The sequence below is a fragment of the Mastomys coucha genome, unplaced genomic scaffold (genome assembly GCF_008632895.1).
Source record: "Mastomys coucha isolate ucsf_1 unplaced genomic scaffold, UCSF_Mcou_1 pScaffold20, whole genome shotgun sequence".
NCBI lineage: Eukaryota > Metazoa > Chordata > Mammalia > Rodentia > Muridae > Mastomys > Mastomys coucha.
Window position 1 is genome coordinate 137,008,624 of NW_022196903.1, and position 23,163 is coordinate 137,031,786.

General features: G+C 40.0%; 1 protein-coding gene across 8 annotated transcripts in view; it reads right to left on the bottom strand.

The window, feature by feature from the left end:
* The window catches only part of C2cd5 (C2 calcium dependent domain containing 5), a 107,932-nt gene that overhangs the window by 45,682 nt on the left and 39,087 nt on the right, over window positions 1–23,163 (bottom strand). For 5 of the 8 annotated variants that reach the window (XM_031383826.1, XM_031383825.1, XM_031383828.1 and 2 more), the window contains 4 exons: window positions 18,328–18,479; window positions 14,833–15,018; window positions 13,308–13,393; window positions 8,126–8,234 (listed from right to left, as the gene is read on the bottom strand). In XM_031383826.1, the coding sequence (XP_031239686.1) occupies window positions 8,126–8,234; window positions 13,308–13,393; window positions 14,833–15,018; window positions 18,328–18,479 (533 nt within the window). Of the gene's footprint in view, window positions 1–8,125; window positions 8,235–13,307; window positions 13,394–14,832; window positions 15,019–18,327; window positions 18,480–19,449; window positions 19,575–23,163 lie in introns of all 8 variants that reach the window. The other 3 variants (XM_031383830.1, XM_031383831.1, XM_031383832.1) reach the window with 2 other exon arrangements.

Below are 23,163 nucleotides of genomic sequence, written 5' to 3' on the forward strand. Positions count from 1 at the left end.
CTACGTTCTGATCATCTATATAATTATTTCTAATTTAAAAACATTTTAGAAAAAATAAATTGTAATTATTATACAAATTATATTTCACACTACTTTAAGGCTTTTTTCCCTACGGTTCAAATTGTTTATAGGTTACAGGTCTCTGAACTTCTTTCCCCTCGTAGTAACTAACGTGCACTGGGCTCTACATTCAGCACACCACTGGTTCTTAGCAACGTCACCACTGTGGCTGGCACTAGAATCCACTTTTCTACTGTTGCTGTTCTAGAGCATGGTCATAGCTTGATATCTTGCCATCTTTTTGCTTCAGAAGTGTGGGTGAAACTACTAGAGATTTTTAAATGCCAATGTCTATCTCAGGAAGTAAGACATAAACAGCTCAACACAGAATGCCTTTATTAAACTCAGCCCTTAGGTGATGATTTGAGGCAATTGCATATTTGTAACTAAGACATACCTACCTACCCATACTGTTCAAAGTCAGTTCTGTTTTTGTTTACCCAACATAATTATTCTGGGTTTTTTTTTTTTTTTTGCTGGAATGGGGTTCAGCATGCAGCTCAAACTAACCGCAAACTCACAATTCTCCTGCCTCAACTTCAAATGAGTCATGAGTATGAGTAAGAGCCAGCATATCCAGCTCGATCTAACATAAAAATGAACGAGGAGAGGAAGGTGTTGGGTTAGATCAAGCAAGGGTTCTGGATAAGATAACCTAATGTAAACATGAACGAGGGGAGGAAGGTGTTGAGTTAGATCAAGCAAGGGTTCTGGATAAGATAATCTAATATAAAAATGAACAAGGGGAGGAAGGTGTTGGGTTGGATCAAGCAAGGGTTCTGGATAAGATAATCTAGCTGCTCAGGGACACAGGAAAGCTGCATTCCCAAACTCTGGAAAGTGACTTCCCCTGGAGTAACAGAAATTGAAGAGTTCAGGTTCAACAGAGGACACAGCCTCAAACTGAATAGGGATTAGAACAGACTGAGGAAAGTCCTCACTACTAAAAGTGATATGGAGAGACAGCAAGGCCATCAAAGCCGACGTCAGCATGGTAGCTGGCTTACAAGCTATTCTCCATCTAACTGAATGCTGCTACTCTTCCAGATATACAATCCACTCTGGAACTCGGCACTCCTCATCCAGACGCCGCCGCCGCTGCTGCTGCTGCTGCTAGGACTGGTGGTCTTGCCACCTCCTGAAATCTGACTGCAGCCGAGACTCAAAAGCTGTCTGTATCCACACTAGTTCTCACCTGAGCATCAGCATCCCCAGCAAAGAACAGCTGAGACCCCTGGCAGAATTCACACTCCCAGGGAGCCTGACTTCTGTGATGGACTAAACGAGCGTGAACAGGAGGCCACCTGGCTTCATGGTACTCCGGGTGCCAGTGCAGCGCTCAACTCACATGAGTGTGCCAAAACCTTCACTGACAGATCAAGGATGTTTAAGGGTTGTTAAAACAAAACAAACAAAAGAGAATGAATAAAGTCAGATGTCATGTCATTTCCTGACACATCAGCTGGCTCACATTTTCTTTTTTTGGTTTTGATTTTAGACTGGTTCTCTCTACATAACCCTGGCTGTCCTGAACTCACTATGTAGATCAGGCTGGCCTCAAATTCAGAGACTCACCTGCCTCTGCCTCCCATGTGCTGGGATTAAAAGCGTGTGTGTCCACCACCTGGCTCTTTACATTTTCTTCCAATTAAATATTGTATAAAGTAATAATTTTATTTTTTAAGATGTTAACTGAGTTTTTGCTCCCAAAATGCGCTTTCTAAAAAGCATAATTGTGATTAACAAAACCCAGCATTTTCTAACTTCATACCACTAAAGGTTGCCTTATAACTCAAGTCTATTATGATTTAAGAACAAAAGTGTATGCCATAAAACTCAAGATCCATCTAAAATATTCTTAAAACTTCAAAAACTTCTCAAAACCAAAAATCTAATTTGTATTTCCTTATTCTGGACAGGACATCAAGTCAAAAACCACCTGCCCCTTTGCCTTAGAGTTGACTGGCAGCCGACAGGTCCACCACGTTCACAAGCAAACCTAAGTCTATTGCCCATAGTTAAGTGTAAGTCCCAAAGCCAGGGCTTAGGCTTTGATGGTGGCTTGGTTGTGTTTTCCTGACACCTGAAGAAAACTACTGTTTTGTTTTGTTTTGTTCACCCACACAACAGGACTGGAGTCTCCTCTGATCTGAGAGTCAAATGCCCTGCTACTGGAGAGCAACCGGTGTGCTCTAGCATGGCGTGTGTGCTCTAGCATGGCGTGTGTGCTCTAGCATGGCGTGTGTGCTCTAGCATGGCGTGTGTGCTCTAGCCTCTGTAGCCTATCTCCAGGGCTGTGGAGAGGCAGTGTCTGCCAGGAAGACCCAAGACATGCTTGTCTCATCACAGCCCTGGTTGTCACGCAAAGAACAGTAACATCTCAGGCTCCTTCACAGACCTTAACGTCCGCCTGCTTTTCTCAAACTCTGTTTCAGAACAGAAAACTGAGGAAAGGAAAAGTGATATCAGAATCAATTCTCAGATTCCTGGGAGGACTCGCTTCTTCCTAGTGCATAAAAATGTCCCATCACTGTGGTTACCATGGGACAAGATGGTTAAAACAAAAGCAATGGGCAGGAGGGCTCAGCCACGGGACCCTTTGTGGTCTATAAAGTACCTATCCGACTAGCAGAGAAGCACCGACTCAGATTGACTCACAAATGCTGTTGGGACACAACAGTATACATTCAGACAGCATTAAGTATCTTACCGAAAGATTAGAAACCTATGAAAACCTGATACATATATAGCCTTCAAACACGAGCTTAAGAATCAGAATAGACACCAACATGGTTGGCTAATCATAGCTGCTTCCACACTGTTACCATACAACATAGTAAAACATTTACTACTTTTTTACCATCTAAGAACACAAGTTTCAAGAAGACAGGACAATTGGTCATCTTTGTCCTCTAGTGCCTAACAAACGGTACAGCACAAAATATAATTCCAATTCACTCATGTATCACTCAATGCTACTGCTCTGTGTTTGGAGAAGGGCCACGGTGGCCAGTGTCACTGCTGTGAGAGCATCTTGGCATGCAGTGACACACAGAAGGCAGAAGGACCTGGCAGGGTAATAACCATAGTATATGACTCATCACTGACGAAAACTGGAAATGCAGCATGGCGTGGTTTCCTTCAGTAACATTTCTGAAATATGAAAGTCTAGCACCTAACAAGTGTTTCTCATTCTGAATTCTCTCCCTCTCTCTCCCTCCTTCCCCCTCTCCTTCTCTCTCCCTCTCTCTCCCTCTCTTCTTCTCTCTCTCTCTCTCTAGCTCTCTGTGTGTGTATGTGTGTGTGTGCATGTGTGTGTGTGTATGTGTGTATGTGTGTGCATGTGTGTGTGTATGTGTGTGTATGTGTGTGTGTATGTGTGTGTGTGTATGTGTGTATGTGTGTGTATGTGTGTGTGTGTGTGTGTATGTGTGTGTATGTGTGTGTGTATGTGTGTGTATGTGTGTGTGTGTGTGTATGTGTGTGTGTATGTGTGTGTGTATGTGTCTATGTGTATGTGTGTGTATGTGTGTGTGTGTATGTGTATGTGTGTATGTGTGTGTGTGTTCGTTCCTAGATGACTTTTATCAAATTGACTAAGGTCTTATATTACTCACAGTGTCAAAGAACTCAAGAAATGAAGTATGAGTTAAACATAATATTAGTGATTATTTTTCTCACTAATAAGGGTCAAATCTTTGTTTGCCTAGGTTCTTTTTTTTTTTTTAAACTTTTGTGTTTAGGTGTTTGCCTGTATTCTGGCTACAACATGTGCATGCAGTACCTGTGAAGGGCAGAAGGCGGCACTGGATCCCCTGGAGTTAGAGAGAGCTATGAGCTGCCATGTGGGTGCTGGGAATTGAGCATGGGTCCTGTGGAAGAGCAGTCAGTGCTCATAACCACTGAGTCATCTCTCCAGCTCTAAGCATGGTTGATTCTTGACATTTTGATATCATGGGACAGCAATGGCAGAATACTTCCAAATTCAGAGGATAAATAAAAATTATTTGAATATATTCACCAAACATATCACATTTTCTTCAGAATTTTTAAGTCTTGTTTTCTAAACTAGTATCAAGCTCAGTCTTATTTCAGCCACAGGATGGCACTATGAACACATTAAACCGAGTGTTATCCTCATATGCTAGCTGTTCTGTACCTTGTGTGGTTCACTGCTTACACAGCCAGTCTGCCATCAGACCCTCACTCCTCCTCCCTCACCCTCCTGCACGTGGCTCCATACCCACTTCTCTTTTGCACACTTCCCATCTGACATTACTTTCAGTGATGGCAAGATATCCTGCTTCCTCAACCATGTCTGTCCTGGCCAAACTGCTGCCCTACGTGCCTGAGACGTGCCCTTGTGTCTGGGAAATTTAACTTCTGCACTTTCTTTTTATAAAACATTTCTGTCATCTGGCCAACTACCATACTCTAAAAGTGGCTGATCTACAAGATTTCACTTCCTTAAGTTGTTAGTGACCAATCACTTTTATGCACAACCTATTTTTCTAATTGCATCAAGCTAACCATGTACTGGAATACAGTCTTACTTTATAAAACAAATCTAACAGGGTATGTGTCATTTTCTCACTTAAAAAAAAAAGCAATAAATACAACCCAATCATCTTCATTTTAACAAATGTCAGTATAATGGTAAAACCCTGTCTAGAATACAGAGGTAATTTCCCTAAAGAGTCAGGAATTGAGATCACTCTTCATTTGCACATGCTGACAGAGCCAGATCAGGAGCATGACTCCCTTCATAGTCAGTCAATGTACACCAGAGCTTAGAACTTTGACTGATGCTTACAAATACTACAAGCATTTCCTAAAATGCTGAGCCCTTTGGTGCTTTTGTTTTGCTATAAGATACACTGAGGAAAGGGACTAAAAAAAATCGTTTAAATATCCACTTTAGTGTTTAATTAAATAGTTCCAAATTTTAATTCCAAAAATAATTTTAGATATGTATATTAGTAAAAGTATACTTTTCAAAAAGAAACTCATTGGCATTACTAAAACACATCATCAGCTGTAAAGTTTTTAGTTTGTTTCTTTTTAATGGCTACAGACTATATTCAAATTACTTTAAAAAAAACCAGAAATCTCATGTAGAAAGAGGAAAGCTTATAGATATTGTTAATCTCCCTGAAAAATCTGTCCTGCTATGAAATTTTGGACACTTCTAGCATTATCTATGAGAATGCTAAGAGTCCCATTTCCTGGCAGTTTATAAGACAGTAATATATTCTATCAAGTCTACCGAGCAGTTTAAGCGTGCTCTAAGTAAGGTTTATCAGGCTGGTTGTTTACTGTAGTTGACAATGCTGCTTCATGGTAAAGCTAGTGCCTGTATCACTTACCAGACAGGAAAACACTGGCCAAATGCATAAATAGAATTTAATTATATTCTGAAAGTTAGTCACATAAGCAAAGTCATTCATAATTTATGGTATGGTTTTGATTCATTTAGCTCATGCATTTCCATGCAAATTACAAGCTGTGACATAACTATCACAGAATGATCTAGTTAATCTAGAATGTCTCTAAAACCTCACTGAGCTGCCATGATTTCTGTCAGCACATGGAACACTGAATGACCATTAAAATACCTGAATTGAAACTATTCCAGTCTAGCAGTTTGTAAGATCTTGTGTTACCCATAATTCCGACAAAGGCTGAGTTCAAAACAGCAAATTAGTTGATCAGTTTTAGGTGCAGAATAGTAGGAATAAAACAAACATACAAAAGAAAACTACAGACAAGAACACAATTGACACCAGCACTTGACAGGAACTGGAAGACAGAGACAGCAGAGTTAATAAGGAGTAGAGACAGAAGGCGGGAGGAGCAGCTATCGTAACCTCACATTAATTCCTCTGGCTATTTGCTCATTGTATGCTCAAACCCACTCCTGTCTCTCCCTGTTCATGCTTCTGTTGGCCTGGGATTTAACAAAGAAAGAAGTGCTAAGAACTCTGAAATAATTACCAGTAGCTAGAACTAGTGGCAATGGTTTTAAAATAAGAATGTCTCCTTTTTCTGCTGAAAACAAAATTAAAATGTTTCATATTTACTAGTCAAAAGATAGCTGCTGGCAAACACTGCACATGTATTCTGAGCAGTCCTCAAGGCTCTCAGCATAGCAGCAGCGCTGATTCCTAGTGCTGTCAGGTTCTCCAGGTTCTCTCTACAGTTAATGTCCAGCTTTTCTCAACAAATTTATCTTTTTTCCATGAAAATTACTCAAGGGACTTGGAGAAGCTGTTAGGCATTTTAGTTCCTAATTTATACACAAAAGAATCCAAGAAGCATTTATTAAATCAAACTAAGATATTGGAACCACAGAATATACACTTGATAAGTATTTGACTGAAAATAAGGCAAACTAAAAGTATAACTCCACAGCATTTCCAAGTATTTACATACAAATAAATGTATGCTTGCTCTGGGGATGATACAGTAATAGTAACAGGCTTGCTATGCAGGACAGACAACTCTTCTGAAAAGCAGGAGGGAGCTGGTGAGCTGCTAGTTATAGCACACAGAACTCACTGTGTAAGCACCCTCTCTCTGGTGAGCTGCTCGTCACAGCACACAGAACTCACTGAGAGCACCCTCTCTCTCTGGACTCTTAGGTTCATGTATGGCTGGAATAAACTGGTGAGTAGAAGAAACTCTCAAAGAGAAGAGTTTGTAAAAGTAAAGAACATTTTTAGATATTTATCTCCATTTAAAGCTAGTTTAAACATTTGCTTATCCGCTCTGGCTCTAAGGTTTATCTAACTATTTGGAAGCACCAAAATGATAGAGGACATCAGGTAAATACAGTGGGTACAGTATCATATCAGTGGGTGCCATCAAAACATAAGTCAGCCACCCATGAGAGCACAGTGCCCCTCAGGCTTCACTGATCAGCCTTTCCTTACCATCTCAGAACTCAAGTACCTATAGAAAGTCAGAATTTGGCATCTACATGAATTTAATGTGCTACACAGCAGCAGTCAAACTGCCCTGTAAGTGCTACAGAGTGTACAAATACCATTAAGGAAAATGAGATGGTAAGCTGACCATAAAAATAAAGGAATGGGGAAAATAAACCAAATCAATACAAAATACTGGAGCTGAAATTAAATGTGAAAATTAGTAATACTGTTATACTTAAAAGTACTATTGGTAATGTTTTCTTATCCAATATTCCAGAGTAACCTTTTCTACTTTTCCTACGTGTCACAAAGAAGCTGTTGGAAGTGATGAATTAAAGTCTTCGAAAATATACAAAAGTATAGATGTCAACTTCACTTCAGGTTCATGGTGTTTCAGCAATCGTCATGAGCAATGACTCCACAGGGAGCTACAGTTATTGATCATGCTTGTTGTGGACTAAAAAACTCACCCAAGCAGTTCTTTCATTTTTTCCAAATGTATTTGTTTTTATTTTATGTCCATTGGTACTTCGCCTGGATGTATTTGTGTGAGAGTGTCAGATGCTGGCGATATAGACAGTTGTCATGTGGGTGCTGGGAACTGAACCAAAATCCTCTGGAAGAATACTCTTAACCACTAAGCCATCTCTTCAGCCCCCTCATCTAAGTATTTGTAATCCAAGCCCTCAAAAGTGCCAGGACTCAGCTGCCTGCCTTCTACGTCATTCTGTGCTTTAAAGACACGAGCTATTGCTCTTCCTTTTTTGGCCATATGAGCAAGCGAAAACCATTAACCACCTAACGCAATGTCCATGAAGGACACGCAATAAAATCCCTTATCTCCCTAAACAAATATAACAGCTAACTCAAAAATTAATTAATGATCCCCTCAAAAGGACAGCTCAGTCAAAAATAAATCAAAATGTATTCATATGTTATACATTAAAAAATAAAGTATATTTTAGTTTACCTTTAATTGTGATTACTGAAAATATCTCAGAGTAACTTATGCCAGTTTGTAACCTGTTTTTATCTCCCTTTCGGGTTAAATTTGCTTTCAATATTAATTAAAAAATCAACTTTTACAATCACGCCTTAAGTAAAAGGAGTAAAATCAAACTTTTTAGAGAACATACCAGGGTTGTGGATCCGATCTAAAAGCTTCACAGATCGTGCACTGACAACACCACCAACGTGCACGAGAAGTCCAGGGGGGAAGACCGTCAAGGTGAGGAAGGGGAACTCCTGGTGAAGACAAGAGACAGGAGAGAGATGGCCAAGTGCACAGTAGGAGGCCCTGCTCATGCAGAGCCTAGCACAGGAGACAAATACACTAGACCAGCTTTTCCACTCAAATTTCTCAGACATTCACAGTTCCCAATCTGTTGTCCTACATGCTCAGTGGAATTCAAAGTCCAGCTGCCTTAGCCATCTGACTGGGGAAATATTCAAGAGTTCCTAGTGGAACTATTTAGAACACACTCCTCTCTTCTCCAATTTCTACTCAACACATTTCCCAGTGAGGTACACAATTGGACAACCTGGTGACCCGTTTGCATTTCTCAGTAAAGTTGTCTCTCACACATATAGGCAATACAGGTTTGGTAAATATTCCTAAGGCCGACATGCAATAAGAGACCTAGAGAAATGGAACACAGGTCATGGAGTGAAAGGATGGGCAGTATGGCGGGGTAAGAGAGAGAAGGGTAAACATCCAGGTGAAATGTGAGCCAATGACTATGTGGTGAGAGGCAAACAGAAGTGCATCTGTACATGAAGGAGAAGAGAGACGTGCAAGGTCATAGTGAGGGATGCAGCATGACCCTGCAGGTTCTTCCAAGCCGTGGCTCCCTTCTGCCATAGAAGGACATGAAGAACCCAAAAGAAAATTTAAGATAGGAACTCACCAAAAACACCAGGCGAGGGGAATGTCTGTAGTTGCCCTAACACTGGCCATTTGCAGTAGACAAAGCAAGGAAGGAGTGGCTGCTACCTGGCCTGCCTGGCTATGAGATGAATGCAATTCTTTTAACCAGAAGTCACTCACGAACAGCCCCAGCTACTTTCAACATAAGGACAGCTTAGAAATAGTCCAAGAGAGCTCTCCAAGGACTGCAAGGGCTGTGGTTCATGTGCTGCATCCCAAGGCATCTACCACAGTGAGCTCACACTGGTATAAAGCAACTACACATACTAAATGCTTGTCATTTTAAGAATTTGTCATTATTGCATTTTCTAGGCTACAGCAGATTAAATGAAACAAATAAAAGGAAAGAGCGATTGCTAAAAGCAGGCACATATAAAAGCAGCATGACCACTGGCTGGCTGCTTGAAGCAGGAATACAAACACAGCTGAAGCACAATTGTAAGGCACGTCAATTTGCAATCACCAGCACAGAGGAGCAGCCCTGTGTCTTCAGGAAGCATAAAGTTAAAAAGTACACATGGTGTGTGCATATACATCCATACATTAAAACCTGGTCAGAACTCACAAGTGACCTTTCCCTTGATAAAGACAAGAACAAATAAACTGTTTAAGAAGACTAAAACGCCTATCCACAGAAACTGTTTATATGTGACCTAGACTGAAACACAGATGGAAATAAAAGGCATCAACAGCAGCCAGGTGACTGGAAAAGCCTAAGGCACTGCTGTGGTGCTGCTTCTGGACACTCAGTGCATGGAAGAGTGGTACAGGTGAGAACCGTGATGGCCGACCACATAGTAGGTTTTACGTAAGTATACACAAAAACTGTAGTTCTCAACACCTTTGCTTTTGATCCTGTGAAGATCTTCTAGGAGTGTGTGTCCAATGTGCTACCATGCCCAAGATTGTAAACTGTTTAAAAGCACACTAGAGACCAGCAAGAGGGCCTTGCAGGTGAAGGTGCTTGCTGCCAAGCCTGGCAACCTGAGTTCACTGACCTGCACAGTGGAAGGAGAAGAGCCACTCCTCTGAGCCATCCTCTGGCCTCCATACGCACACCAAAAAATCCCTCTGTGTTCTCATCTATCTGGCATCCCTATCCTCAAATCCTCAGATGTTATTATGTGATATATAACAAAGAGTAACCAAGAAACCAAGAAAGAATAAAGACCATAGGTGTGGGAGGAGGGGTGGCGATAACAGGAAGTGAGAAACAGAAAAACCAGGGAGCGACTCCAACTTAAAAGAAGGAAGGTCAGAAGACATGGAGAAGGAAAGAGGCCGCTCGCAGCACGGCTACACCACTGTCTGACAAACCTGCACGGAGTCATAGTTTATACTAAGAAGTAACACATAGAAGGGTATATGTGTGCACACGCACAGAGTCTAACTAAATAAGATGTTTAAGCATTTGGCCTGACAATGTTCCCCTACAAGAAGCACAGATTAACAAAATCCCCAGTATCAGACATAAAAAACCTTTCAGATGGTTGGTCAGGGTAGTCCAAGTGACTCTTAAAGCAGTATAAACTATCTATATAGGTCCTGCTTGTCTCTCAGTAGTCAACGGTGGCCTCTATCACTGAGGACCCCGCGTACTTAGAGCTCCATGGATAAGTTGAGCTGCATCTGAAAGCCTCTTTTTTTCTGCAATCTAGCCTCCACAGTACCAGAACACAGTATGCAAACTGCAAAGAGGGATGAAATTTAACAGTCCTACCTAGCTGTGATACCTCTGACCCATAACAATGAACAGTCTAAAGGCCCTCCATGTGACACTCACATGGCTGTGGTAACTGACAGCTGTCTAAATGGACATAAAGCCCACTCACAGGAGGAAAATCCTATTTGAAGCAATGCTTCCCACCTAGTGAGGTCATGGAGATTAGAAGCCAGTCTAGCACGGCCATATTCCTAAAGCAGCACACTTCCTCAATTACTAATGCAATCCTTACACACTCAGGGAACTGCAGCCACCACCCCTCAGCAATAAAACCTCTCTTTACAGCAAGTGGAAACATCACAGAGAACCACAACTGGTCATGGAGGGATCATGGGGAGCCCAACCCCCAGAAAACATCCACATCATAGCTTCTGCATCTATGACACAGAGAACCTCTAGGGAAGAGGGACAGAAACGAGTCTGCTGGGACATTCCTTCTTAGGATGGCTGCATAAACAAGCCAGAACAGCAGCAACATCAGTGGGCATGCTGGCACAGAAGGGTAAAAGGTCATGGGGTCCTACTCCTAGACAAAGAACTACAAGCAACTAAAAAGACTTAGCTTCCCTCATAGATAAGCCAACTGATTGGTTGTCCAAGCCAGAGTAGTCAACCCTGAAACAATATACATACAAATAACAAAAACAAACTCAGCAGGTTTTACTTACATATTTCTGCATATATATGTATATATGGAATAATCATTTTTAAAAAGGCTATCAACTTGAGTGTGGGTAGACATGGTAAGAACTGGGGGATGGGAAAGAAGGGAGTAAAAGTGATGACATTCTATTTCAATTTAAAACATATTTCACACACACACACACACAACTTTTACATGGGCACTGTAATCCCAGCATTTGCAAGGCTGAGGCAATATGATCATGAGATCAGGGATAGCCTGAACTACACAGTGATCTATGTTAGTCTGGTTTCAGATTAGACACCATCTCAAAAAACAAAAAATAAAAAAAAACAAAACAAAAACAAAATAAAATCCACAAATTTTATCAAACCCAATCCAAAATAAGTTTACTATTTTTTCCATGAAATGGCCACAACAGTCTGTAGTACACAGTAAAGTCCCAGCACTACACACAGCCACATTTCCAGTACACTCGTCTCATCAATCAATCGGATTAAAAGTGGGAGAAGGCAAAGAGAAAACTATTCTGGCCAGAAGCATGGTAAATAGACACCCACACCTTCACTCCATCCCTCTTCTCCATAGCTCTAATTTTTGGCTCTGTTTGGTTTTCATCCATGATGACTGGTGCTGTTGAAAACATAAGCGAGCTGAAAGGTGGATATAAATCAAAGAACAGGGCTAGGGCATGGTGCTGGGACACAGTTCGTGGGAGACACTTGCCTAACAACAAGACTTTTGGGTCAGTCTCAAATACTTGGAAAAAACAAGACCTGGGCAGAGCTCAACTTATTACTATGCTTCAGCTCTGCTTCAGTTACCCTTGTCCAAATGGTAGGTGCGTGTGTGTGTGTGTGTGTGTGTGTGTGTGTGTGTGTGTGTGTGTACATACATACATACATTTTATATATATACATATATATATATATGTATATATATATATACACACACACACACACACACACATGGACTTGCAGAATAAGAAAAAACAAACTACTGTCTGCAGTCACAGAATCAGAAACAAACTGCTGAAGGAGGTACACATGCCTTTCACGGGGTTCACTATGTCTCACCTTTGTTCTCTCCCAAGTACTAGTGTAAATGAACACACGAAATAAAATTCTCTAAGTGCTTACAGCTTCCAAAGCAGACATAAAGAAAGCTTGGAGCTCTGTCTGAAGCCCAGACAGGACGCATGGAAGCATGCACCACGTCAGCAGGAGAGAGCATGAGCCTCACAGCACCAAGTTCAAAAATGCCAGCAACATTTGTTAAAAGCTTAAAGAAAACTTAAGAGAACAAGATCAAAAGTAGAAAAGCTTGGAGCACAAGGCACAGGTTCTCATACATTTAGAAACATACCCGCCTTCTACAGAACCTATGAGGAGATCCTCCCTTTGCAAGGACATTTATAAAGAGAGAGAGAAAAAAATCATCCAAAAACTAGACTCAGTTTCCCACCCAACAAATTAAGTAAACATTATACATGATAATTAAATAAACATTTTATGATAGACAGTCACGCTTAACTTTAATCTACCAAGAACAGAATCTGTGTCTCATATTAGTAAACAGGCCAGTGACAAAAGTGGACGTCAAAAGGTAAATGTTAAAATACTACAGCACCAATTTAAGGGAGCATACTGAGATGATTTTCTGCAAAAATACTAACCATTTTCATCTCTACATTGCACCTTTAATGAAAACTGGAAACGATTTCAGTATTCAGTGGATATTTTCAGAAGAAATATTTTAAATCAAAGATTGGAAAAAAATAAAATTCATTTTAAAGATTTCAAATTAAGAAGCTCTACAAAGCAGAAAAGTTACAGAAATTTTCCAAACTAAAAGTAAATATTGGTGAACAAATTACTTTGCTATCCTAAATAGATTTGAACTTTAAGACTGCAGCACTAGAGGGATGGTAGAGAAATGGTCGGGAGCGCCTTTCAGAGGCTCTGCGCCCAGGAGCACAGGCATGCAACACCACAGTGACAGCAAGACTACAAAGTGGATTCTTACCCGCTGTTCCAACGCCGACTGGGTCTGCTGCCGTAGAAGAGCTTTAAAGGGCCCCCCTTCTTTTCCAGCACTACCACTGCCCATTCCTATAGGACATCAGCACGTGAGTAACAGCCAAGTGACCATAAGACAGCAAGCTCAATCGCACTCATCTTCATAGACAGTGTGTCAAAATACAAATCATCCACATATTTAACATATTTTGAGATGGTAACTAACACATACATTTTACTCTACTACACTAAAACTTTCTTTAAAGTAAGATATCAAAGTTATGGTCACAGCTAGTTTTAGAATCAATTTATTGTATTAAAACAAAGTAACAAATATTTGATAATATTCATTATTTAACAGTTGTTAATTTCAATACAAATAACCAAAAGAATAACTCTTACTATGCTAACAATTTAAACACATCAAAAAATATCTGGTGAAACATGGGGAGAAACACACTAACTGCTCATGTACAAACTACAGGAAAGCTGCAGAGCGAGTCAACCTGCAGAGAAGCATTCTCTGCTGACGCCCTCCTCTCAACACGGGATGTGTCCACTAACAAAAATCAACACACACATGTAAACACATCACAAATGTACATATTCATGGATGAAAGAATTCTATTTTCTCACTCTTAGGTATATTTTCGAGGCTAATATTACATTTTTCCCTAGCATTTGTGATTGTTGTTGTTTTGATAGTAACACAAGGACAAATATGGCCCAAGACTTGTATGGAGATGGGATGGCTCAAGCTAGTGCTGGGGTGGATCCCACCTCTCAAAGCTAAAGATGCATCCAGTCAGTTCACTGCAGTGCCTTAGGAAGGCGTTATCCATGTTTAAATTTTTAGCTGTTCTTGGATAAGGAAACAAGGGTTAGCATGTGTGGAGTCCCATTCTGTTCTCTGAAAACAGAAGTCTGTCTTATAGTAATCTTAAGGTTTTTAGAGACTACACAATGCTAACTGGAAATAAAACTAAGATCTTTATATGAAGCATATTAAAAATCATAAAATAAAAGGTAAGCTTGCAGTGATAAATAAAGTACCAGAAAATATAGCAGAATAAGTTGATTAATGTAGTGGAAAGAAAACAAATGTATAATAAAAGAATAGCACCAAAATGAGACTTAAACTGGTTCAAACAGAATAATTTTTTCATGTAGCCTTATGGTTTAGCAACAGAATGGCGCAGGTCTGATGTGGATGGAGCAGGTATGGTGGGGGAGGGCAAAGCCTGTACAACAGACACCTGAGTGAGAGCCTAGGGATTGAGAGTTACAGTAAACACCCACATCCACATCCTAAGACATAATCTTTGTTAAATAGGAAATATAGTGAATACTCATAATCACCCATCAAATAACCTCCAATGACATATGTGTAATTCTGATTAACTCTGTCAGTAAAATCACTAATAGACATATAAAGCACACAATCATTCTTTATGGTATAAAATAATATGTTTTCAAAGATGATTTAAAATAAAGGGATTATAAAAAAAAAAGCTGACATAATGTGATCCTACCAGAAGCAGCCAGGAACAGCTCTTCACTGAAAGAAACACTTTTCCTCAGAACGGGGCTGACAAGGCTAGAGTGATGAGGGGTAAGGCTAGATTCCGAGAGGAGGCGGGACTTAAGGTGAAGGGAACCACAAGAGAGAGGGGTGGAGCTGGGACACAGGTAGACCCCCGGCCCCTGTGGGTAAGGTGCTGTGGAGGAAAGTAGCAAAGATGTAGATTCAGAAGATGATCAGAAATGCAGGAGAAGGAAAACAGTGGCGAGCAAAACAACAATCAAATGGATTCCAATGCAGACAAATCAACACTGAGCAAGCGAGCCTGGGAACCCACCCACCCAGAGCCCTAGCCAGCATAATGCAAACTCAAACTCTGCAGTCATTAAAAAACTTTAAATCATTAGCAAGATTTTATGCCTTTAAATCACTTTTAACTAACTTCTTCAAATACTTAAATTGCCCACCAATTCATTTTGGTTGGTTGGTCAACTGAATTTAAGAACATCTATGGCTGAAAACCACCACTCTCCATTATGGTGAGAAACTTTTTGCTTCAATCCTAAACACTTACTTAAAGTAGTAAATTTTGAGACTTTCAAATGATACTAGCTAAGATACTGCACATTTTTTTGCTAATGAGATACTCATTAAAAAATAATCAAAGAGAACTGCATTATGAATTCCAAATAGCTAAGTTTTTGCTCTCTAATTTTGAGGTATGCATTAATCCTTTCACCTTCCCTCTACAATGTCTAAAATATGATCAGAGCACTATTTTCAGATATCTGCATGTAAAGGCCAGACACCCTGTGCATGGTAAGTGATGTATATAGCCATCCTGCCATACACCTATACCAGCATTCAAAAACTTCACCCTTATTAGTTGAGAACTAGGGGACAACATTTTAAAAATCTCATTTTCTTAAATGTTATAAATTAGATTCCATTAAAGTAAAAAAAAAAAAGTTAAGAAAACTAACAAAAAAAAATCATTATAAACAGAAAAGTAACTTTCTCGAGCCACTCTTTCTTCCGCTCTGTTTCTGACTTCTCAGTTTATAAACAGTAAATCCATCATAGCCAGCTTCTTCTACTGTCTCTCAGAAGACTGACACAGGCAGAAAAGATGCTCACTGAGCCTCCGTTTAGAAGGGTTAGAACATGACTCTGCCACTCCAGAACTGAGAGGTGGCAAGCCCCTCCAGACCATGCAAAGGTGGTGAGGGGCTCACCAAGCTACTAAGGCAGACAAACTAAACAAAGCACTCGGAGTCAGCTTCCAGGTATGGAGGTCAGAGCTGCACCATTTAGAAATGAGGTTTTAAGAACCAGTGCTACAGAAGTCCTTGCTAGCACATCTAATGCCAGTCAGAAAGCTTCCCTCACTTATGGCTGTACAATCTTTAGGGTTGTCCTTTTGTGAGAATAAAAGCCAAAAAATATAGACTTTCTAAACTTGATCTGTGGTATGACAAATCATAATCAGTAAGCATATTGAAAAGTAGCTTAGAACCCAGTGAGCAGAGCAAAGCCTCCTAACTACGACCACATCTCCTTGTCTAGAAGAGCACACCCAGAGTCCCAGCCAGCTCACCAGGCAGAGACCAACCTCGGCAACTTACTAAGATCCAGTCTCTAAAAGTGTCCAGGAGCTGAGGAGGAAGCTGAGGTGGAGTGATTGCCCAGCATGGCTATGTGCTGGGCTTCATCTCCAGTGCCTAGAGAGAGGAGCAGGGGAGACAATCCCAGCCCAAGCCTGTCTTGATCTGAGTGTCATGAACATTAAGCCTAGGCTCTTACTTCCCACTTTTTTGTCTTTTAATTTCATCACAATTTGAATGGTTCAATTTTTATGGCACAAAGACAGTTAAGATGGCACACTCCAGAGCATCCATTACTATAAAATGCTACCCTATTTTTAATTGTTACTCAGAATTTTAGACAGTAGGGCTCCAGAATCTGTAGTGAATGGTGCTGAGGCCACCATGACTACCACCCCAGGAACAAAATTCACAAATACTAGTTTCTTATACAAAATGGAGTGTCCTCTGCAAATAACCTTTGCATATCTTCCTGCCTATTTTAAATCATCTTTCCATTACTTATAATAGCTAACACAATGCACATGCTAACCCCCAGAGCACTCCTAACGCATTATCACCTAGGCAAAAAGGAAGCAGGAACGTCTGCCTGCACTGGGGGCACAGACAATGTTTGCTCAAGGATTCCTGATGTGCACTTGGCTTAATAGGTTAGGTCTGAGCATATACTTAAAAAGAAGGTAGCTGTCAAAATAAGTTGTGTTAGAGAGGTGTGACAAGGATGGTAATAAAAACACAGAAAGGGTGTTTATAGTGTTTATACTCTGTGACCAAATTTTTAAAAAAGAAATTAAGTCTATAATAAATAATTAAGATCTTGGTTTGATTGTTTTCAAAAAATCTGGATCCACTTTATAAATTCTTCTTCTAACACTAAAATAAAACATTAAATGTTATTACAGTGATAAATTTAAAATAAAAACAGTTTTAGTCAACCTGATAGGAAAAGTATTTCTAGTACTTAAAATACTAGAAATAGTAAATCTTTAAATTTTCAATCTTTCTTTAAAAATTTATTTAAATAAACTGAATTCTCTTGTAGAAGCCAATTTAATATTTTATCAAAAAATATTAACAAAAACACAGAAATCATTCATAATACAAAAAGAGAGGGATAACTATAAATTTAATAAATTGAAACCTGTTCAAGGATGAGGGAATTTACAGTGCACTTTCAGCCTGGAGAGCAGGGGTGGGCAGGCAAGCACCAAGCCCAGCAGCTTCCATCACGAGTGACGGAAACAGTCAAAGCGGCCCTGCAAACCACAGCACGCCTCCACATCACCTTAACAACTGGAGTGCTCAGTACTTCTATTACCTTGTGAGTTAGCATGTACACAAACTGACAAATGGATGTGACCAGTACCATGTTCTCTTTGATTTTTTTACTTTTTTCTGCTTTCTAGTTAAACTCAAAGTGCTACTCTACACTGAACTAACCTGAAGCCAAAGAGCAGATGAGCAGATGCATGTGCTACTCTGCACTATCCCCATAACCAAACACAAAGCTAGATTCCGAAATGGAAAGGAATAAGAAATAAGTTAATCATATGCTTAAGAGGAATTACAGTTCAAAACTGCAATTTGACTGCAGACCTCTAGGGTTACTATGCAAATGCTTTATTTTAAAATGCCATTCCTCTTGACTTCAACATGAAATGAAGAATGTCAACACCCAAACTCTGAACTTAATATCAACAATAATTAAATTAATTAAAAATGTCACTATCCAAACACAATAGTGTCTCTACAAAGAAACTGACTTTGCTGACTGAAGTGACCAGCGTTCACATTAACTTTAACTTAAATGCAGAAACAGCGGGGAGGCTTGGGTGAGTAGCTAACGAGGAACAGAAACTAGTTCTTACGAGGAAACACAAAAGGGGGTGGAAGCGCCTTACCAGTCTTGGGTGTCAAACTCAAATCTGTGTCAGAAGAAGAGGACTGCCGACTGTAGGACTTGGAAGGTGAAAAGGAATAAGTTTGGTTTTTCAGAGGGGTTGAGGGTCCTGATGAGTGAGTATTGGGATTGGGATCTTCATTGAAGGGAATCCTGCCAGAAGAAGGTGGAGACATATTAAGCAATCATGTGCCAAAGGGCTTGACAGTTGGCAGCATGATCCAAACATCAGGAAAGAACTGGGGTGGGGCCGGCAGTCATTTCTTAAGTGTGGAGCTGGGAATGAGGCCAAAGACAAAGAGCTGCTGTTTAACCGTTCATCAGTCTCCAGATAAATATTATCTGCATTGAAACAGTTAATAAGCCAAGTAGAAAAGCAAAGAAGCATGAAATGGTAGACTAATGGGGATTAAAAATATACATATATTAAAAGGAGAAACAAAAATAATAAATAAATGACAAAATATTTCAAATAAATGTTTTTGTAAGTTACAAATGAAAATGATGGCCACAAATGGTGTGTGGAAATATCTGTGACTATCTCTATATTTACACACACATAAGTATCTCTGAAAGAAAAACTGTTTCCTTATCCTATAGCATCAGAGTGCTACAGCTAAAAACACAGCAAAGAGGACAATAAGGAGAGCTTCTGAAACACTGCATTGGTGCAAACCGTTGCTTACCTGTTCTTCCACAGAATCACACAGACCCTATCATCTCAAACCCTACAGACTTTGTACATAGAGAAAACAAGACAAATAGAAAATCTATTTGTACAGAGTGGTGGGGTCTACTTCACTTCGAAGTGTATTAATTTCTACTCTAAACAACACAGAAATGTTCATATGAATACAACTTGAGGGTTCTCAGAATGAATACACAATCCTTGGGCTCTGAGAGGATCTGTGGAACAGACTCTGGAAGCTGAAAAAACACCTCTTCCACAGTCAGAGCCTTTGTGTCAGCTAAACAGAAGTCCTTCACTGAAGCTGGATTAGACGTGAGAAAGGAAGAAGCGAAGACTAGAAGCACCTGCCTACACTACCTGCCTGCCTGCCTCTGTAGCCACTGTGCCCCTGGCCTGCCTCTCCCCAGCTCTGGCGTCTGAGCAGTCTCGTACCAGTATAGATGAGAGTGGGAACAGACACAGAGAAGTTCTGAGTGAGTCGTGAGCCAGTAGCAGTGTGAATTGGGCTGTTGTGAGTCGAGCGGCATCCATGGCTTGGAGGATGAACCAGCGGAGACCTGAAGGAATTTGTGATCAAAGTGGAAGAAAAGAAAACAATACATACAACAGATTGCAAAAAGCTATGTTAGAATCTTTCAAAGGAGCTTTTGTTAAGGGAGAAAACTTATTTTTTAATCCCTAGCATGCAAAACATTGAAATGAAAAGAGAACAGCTAATAATTAATGTGTTAGGATATATAATTTTAAAGAATCAGATTAGTAAATCAAGAACTGTCAATAAGAAAAACAGCAAGCATAATTGTCAATGGAACTAAGAAAGACTACTATGACTTGAATTTTAAGGTTTTTTTTTTAACATACTTGCTTTTGTTTTCATCAAAGCAGGACTTCCTTTTATATTTATAGGAGGGATCACCCATAAAAGTGAAAGGTCAAATACAGAGTTGTCATGTTCTTTGAAACTAAGATACAAATTTTGCTTATATCATCACTTATACCTTTCTAAGAAGAAATTAGTAATTACTTAGGTTTTTATAGTCAGAATGTCCAGAGCAAGGTCCTTGAGACCATGAGAACTGGCAGCAGGAAGAGAAAAGGGGGATGTGAATGCGTAGGACCAGGTATACCTCAGCCTCTAACAGACAGCAGACCTGCATCAATGCAGGCTAGTGTAGCACCAGATTGCAAGAGAATATAGCTTCAAACTCACGCAGGACAGAAGCTCTGCTGCTGTGGGGAACATAAACTTAAAACGCACTGAAGATGAACTGACACATGAAGCTCTTAGAGGTAGTCTGCTTTTATATAGACAACTAAGTGAAAGGGGTTCTTCTCTCTGCTAAAGTGAGGAAGGGCCTTCCAGTTCCTCAGCTTGGTTGTTCTGTGCACACAAGAGCTCACTTAAGTCCTTTAGAAAGCACCTTATGTGCAGAACAGTGATAAATCACATGGAATGTAACTTCACCATGAGAGCTCATGAGGAAAATCAAAGGGATTTATTTTGCTACACAATAGCTAAGAGAGAGAGAAGAAAATTACAGAGAAGCATACATGTCACTAATGCAGGTAAAATATTACGAACACTGCAAAATTTCCAAGTATGATATTAAATCAAAGTTCAAATATACTGGAGCCCTACTATGATGTATTTCCTTGTATAAAAGTTTGTCTCAAAATAACACATTTCCAATGTCTAATCCATCCTAATCATTCATTCATTGAGATAACCTATTAAATCCAAGCTTTTTCCTTTTACCAAATTCCAATCTAAAACCAATGTTAGGCAATAACCAAAGATGACATCAGTTATAATAAATCATAATTAATGATAACTTATCACATAAACTGATTCCTTGTAACAAATACACACAGCCAGTTGAAACAGAGCAGCCTACATCCGAAAGGGTTTTCTAAACATGGCCTACACTGTGAGATGCCTTCCCAGTACCCTAACAATGCAGGGTAGACAGCATTGAACATAGAACAGTTCAGTGAATGAACTGTTCACTCAAAATTAAAGTAAATGGCTGTGCTGGAAAAGGAGACACACTCCCAGCAGGGCTTACTGAAGGTTCCTCGGGAATGTACAAGAACCAGAACTCTGCTGTTCCTATCTTTCTAAGGTCTGTGAAGTAAAACACTTCCTCTTCACTCAAAACCTCAGTGCATAGATTACTTCAGACATGAGCCTGCAGGAGCTCAGACTCTTGATATATAGGTAAAACTAGACAGTGACAATTGGAAGACTCAGGTCCTGTGTGTGTGTGTGTGTGTGTGTGTGTGTGTGTGTGTGTGTGTGTGTGTGTGTGTGTGTGTGTGTATTTATAGGCAGACTCTTACCAAGCAGGCCAGGCTGGCCTCCAACTGGAGAGCACCCCGCCTCTCAGCCTCCCAAATATTGAGACTACAGGCGTGTACCATGGTAACTGGCTTCAAGAAACAAGTCTTTAATGAAGTTTGCTATGGAAAGGGGTAGTATCTGAATCTATATGCAATCTAATTCTACAAGTGTGAGCTAAAAGTTTATGTTTTTAGGACAAATTTTATATTTATGCATTTTATTACAGCATTGTGATACACATCTAAAACCTCATGTATGTTAGGCAAATACTTTACATATCCCCAGCCTTAGGACACATTTTTAATGGAACATAAAACAAGCAAAGGTTACAACTTTCTAATTAATTTCATTTGTTAAGTACACTTCCCAATAAAACTTGCTACTACTATGCTAAATTTTGTGACCAGAATTTAATCTAAATAACTAAAGATTATCAAAGAAGGAAGCCAAACAATTGTATGCTCAAGATAAGGAGAATTTCCTTTTTCAATAAGATAATTTAAAAAACCTTTCTTGAGATTTGCAACTGTTTCCATTTCCTTTACCCTGACTACTGCTGAACTAGGAAATGGGCTAGACTGTCCATCTATAGACATCGGACCCCCCGATCATCTAAACTAGGAAAAAGCCAACAGATGGCAGGCTGTGGCTAAGCTCCACCATCTGCCCTATAAATGAAGCACTCCCTAGATTGAGTACTGCAGATGCTATGATGGCAGTTACACAGCAGCAGTATCAAAGGTTACAGTATCTGTCTGGCCTACCTGGGCACGTAATTTCCCAAGCTTCAACTTAGAACTACTTCTAGACCACTGGTCCTTATGGAAGAACTAATGACATCTACCCTGGAACCTCACTTGCATGAAGTTCTTCCAATTACATAGACCAGTCAGCGTCTCTGGTCCCCGACAAGACTTTCAACATAATTATTACAACAGAAAAAAAAAATCATCCTTCAAACATCCTCCCCTCGTAGTTCAGAAGAGCACTTAGCTGAAATGCTTGACAACAAGGCCATCGAGCATCGCAGATTTTAGACTATCTGAGTAGACTTCACTAGCTGAGCACTTCTAACCTAAAAATCCCGAAATCTAAATGCCCTGAAACCCAAGGCTTTTGAGGACTGGTACTGTTTTCCCAGTTTTACAGTATTCCAGATTTAGTATTTTCTGTTTAGGCATGGGCAAGCTATTCCCCACAAACCATACTCTGAATCTACCTTTGGAACAAGTAAAAAAAAAACCATAGGCCAAGTCAATTAGACATAAGCCTAACTAGGTATCCTGGCTAGTTTTATGTCAACTTGATACAAGCTAGTCATCTGAGAACAAGGAACCTCTATTCAGAAAAATGCCTCCATAACATCTGGCTGTAGGCAAGCTTATAGGGCATTTTATTAATTAGTGAGGATGGAAAGCCCATTGTGGGTAGTGCCATCTCTGGGCTAGTAATCCTAGGTTATGTAAGAAAGCACAATGAGCAAGCTATGAGGAGCAAGCCAGTCAGCAGCACCCTCCACAGCCTCTGCACCAGCTCCTGCTCAAGGTTCCTGCTCTGACTTCCTTCAATGATGAACAGTGATGCAGAAGTATAAGCCAGATAACCCTTTCTATCCCAAGTTCCTTTGGTCATGGTGTTTCACAGCTCAGCCCTGACTAGTTGTACTGAGCACTGAGCATTCAAGCAATCTGAAAGTCTAAACGTCCTTAGATCATGAACTGGGAACTCTTTTGAAGGGATTTCTTATACTTCTTGTTGTTTTGGTTTTTGGGTTTGGGGTGTGTGTGTGTGTGTGTGTGTGTGTG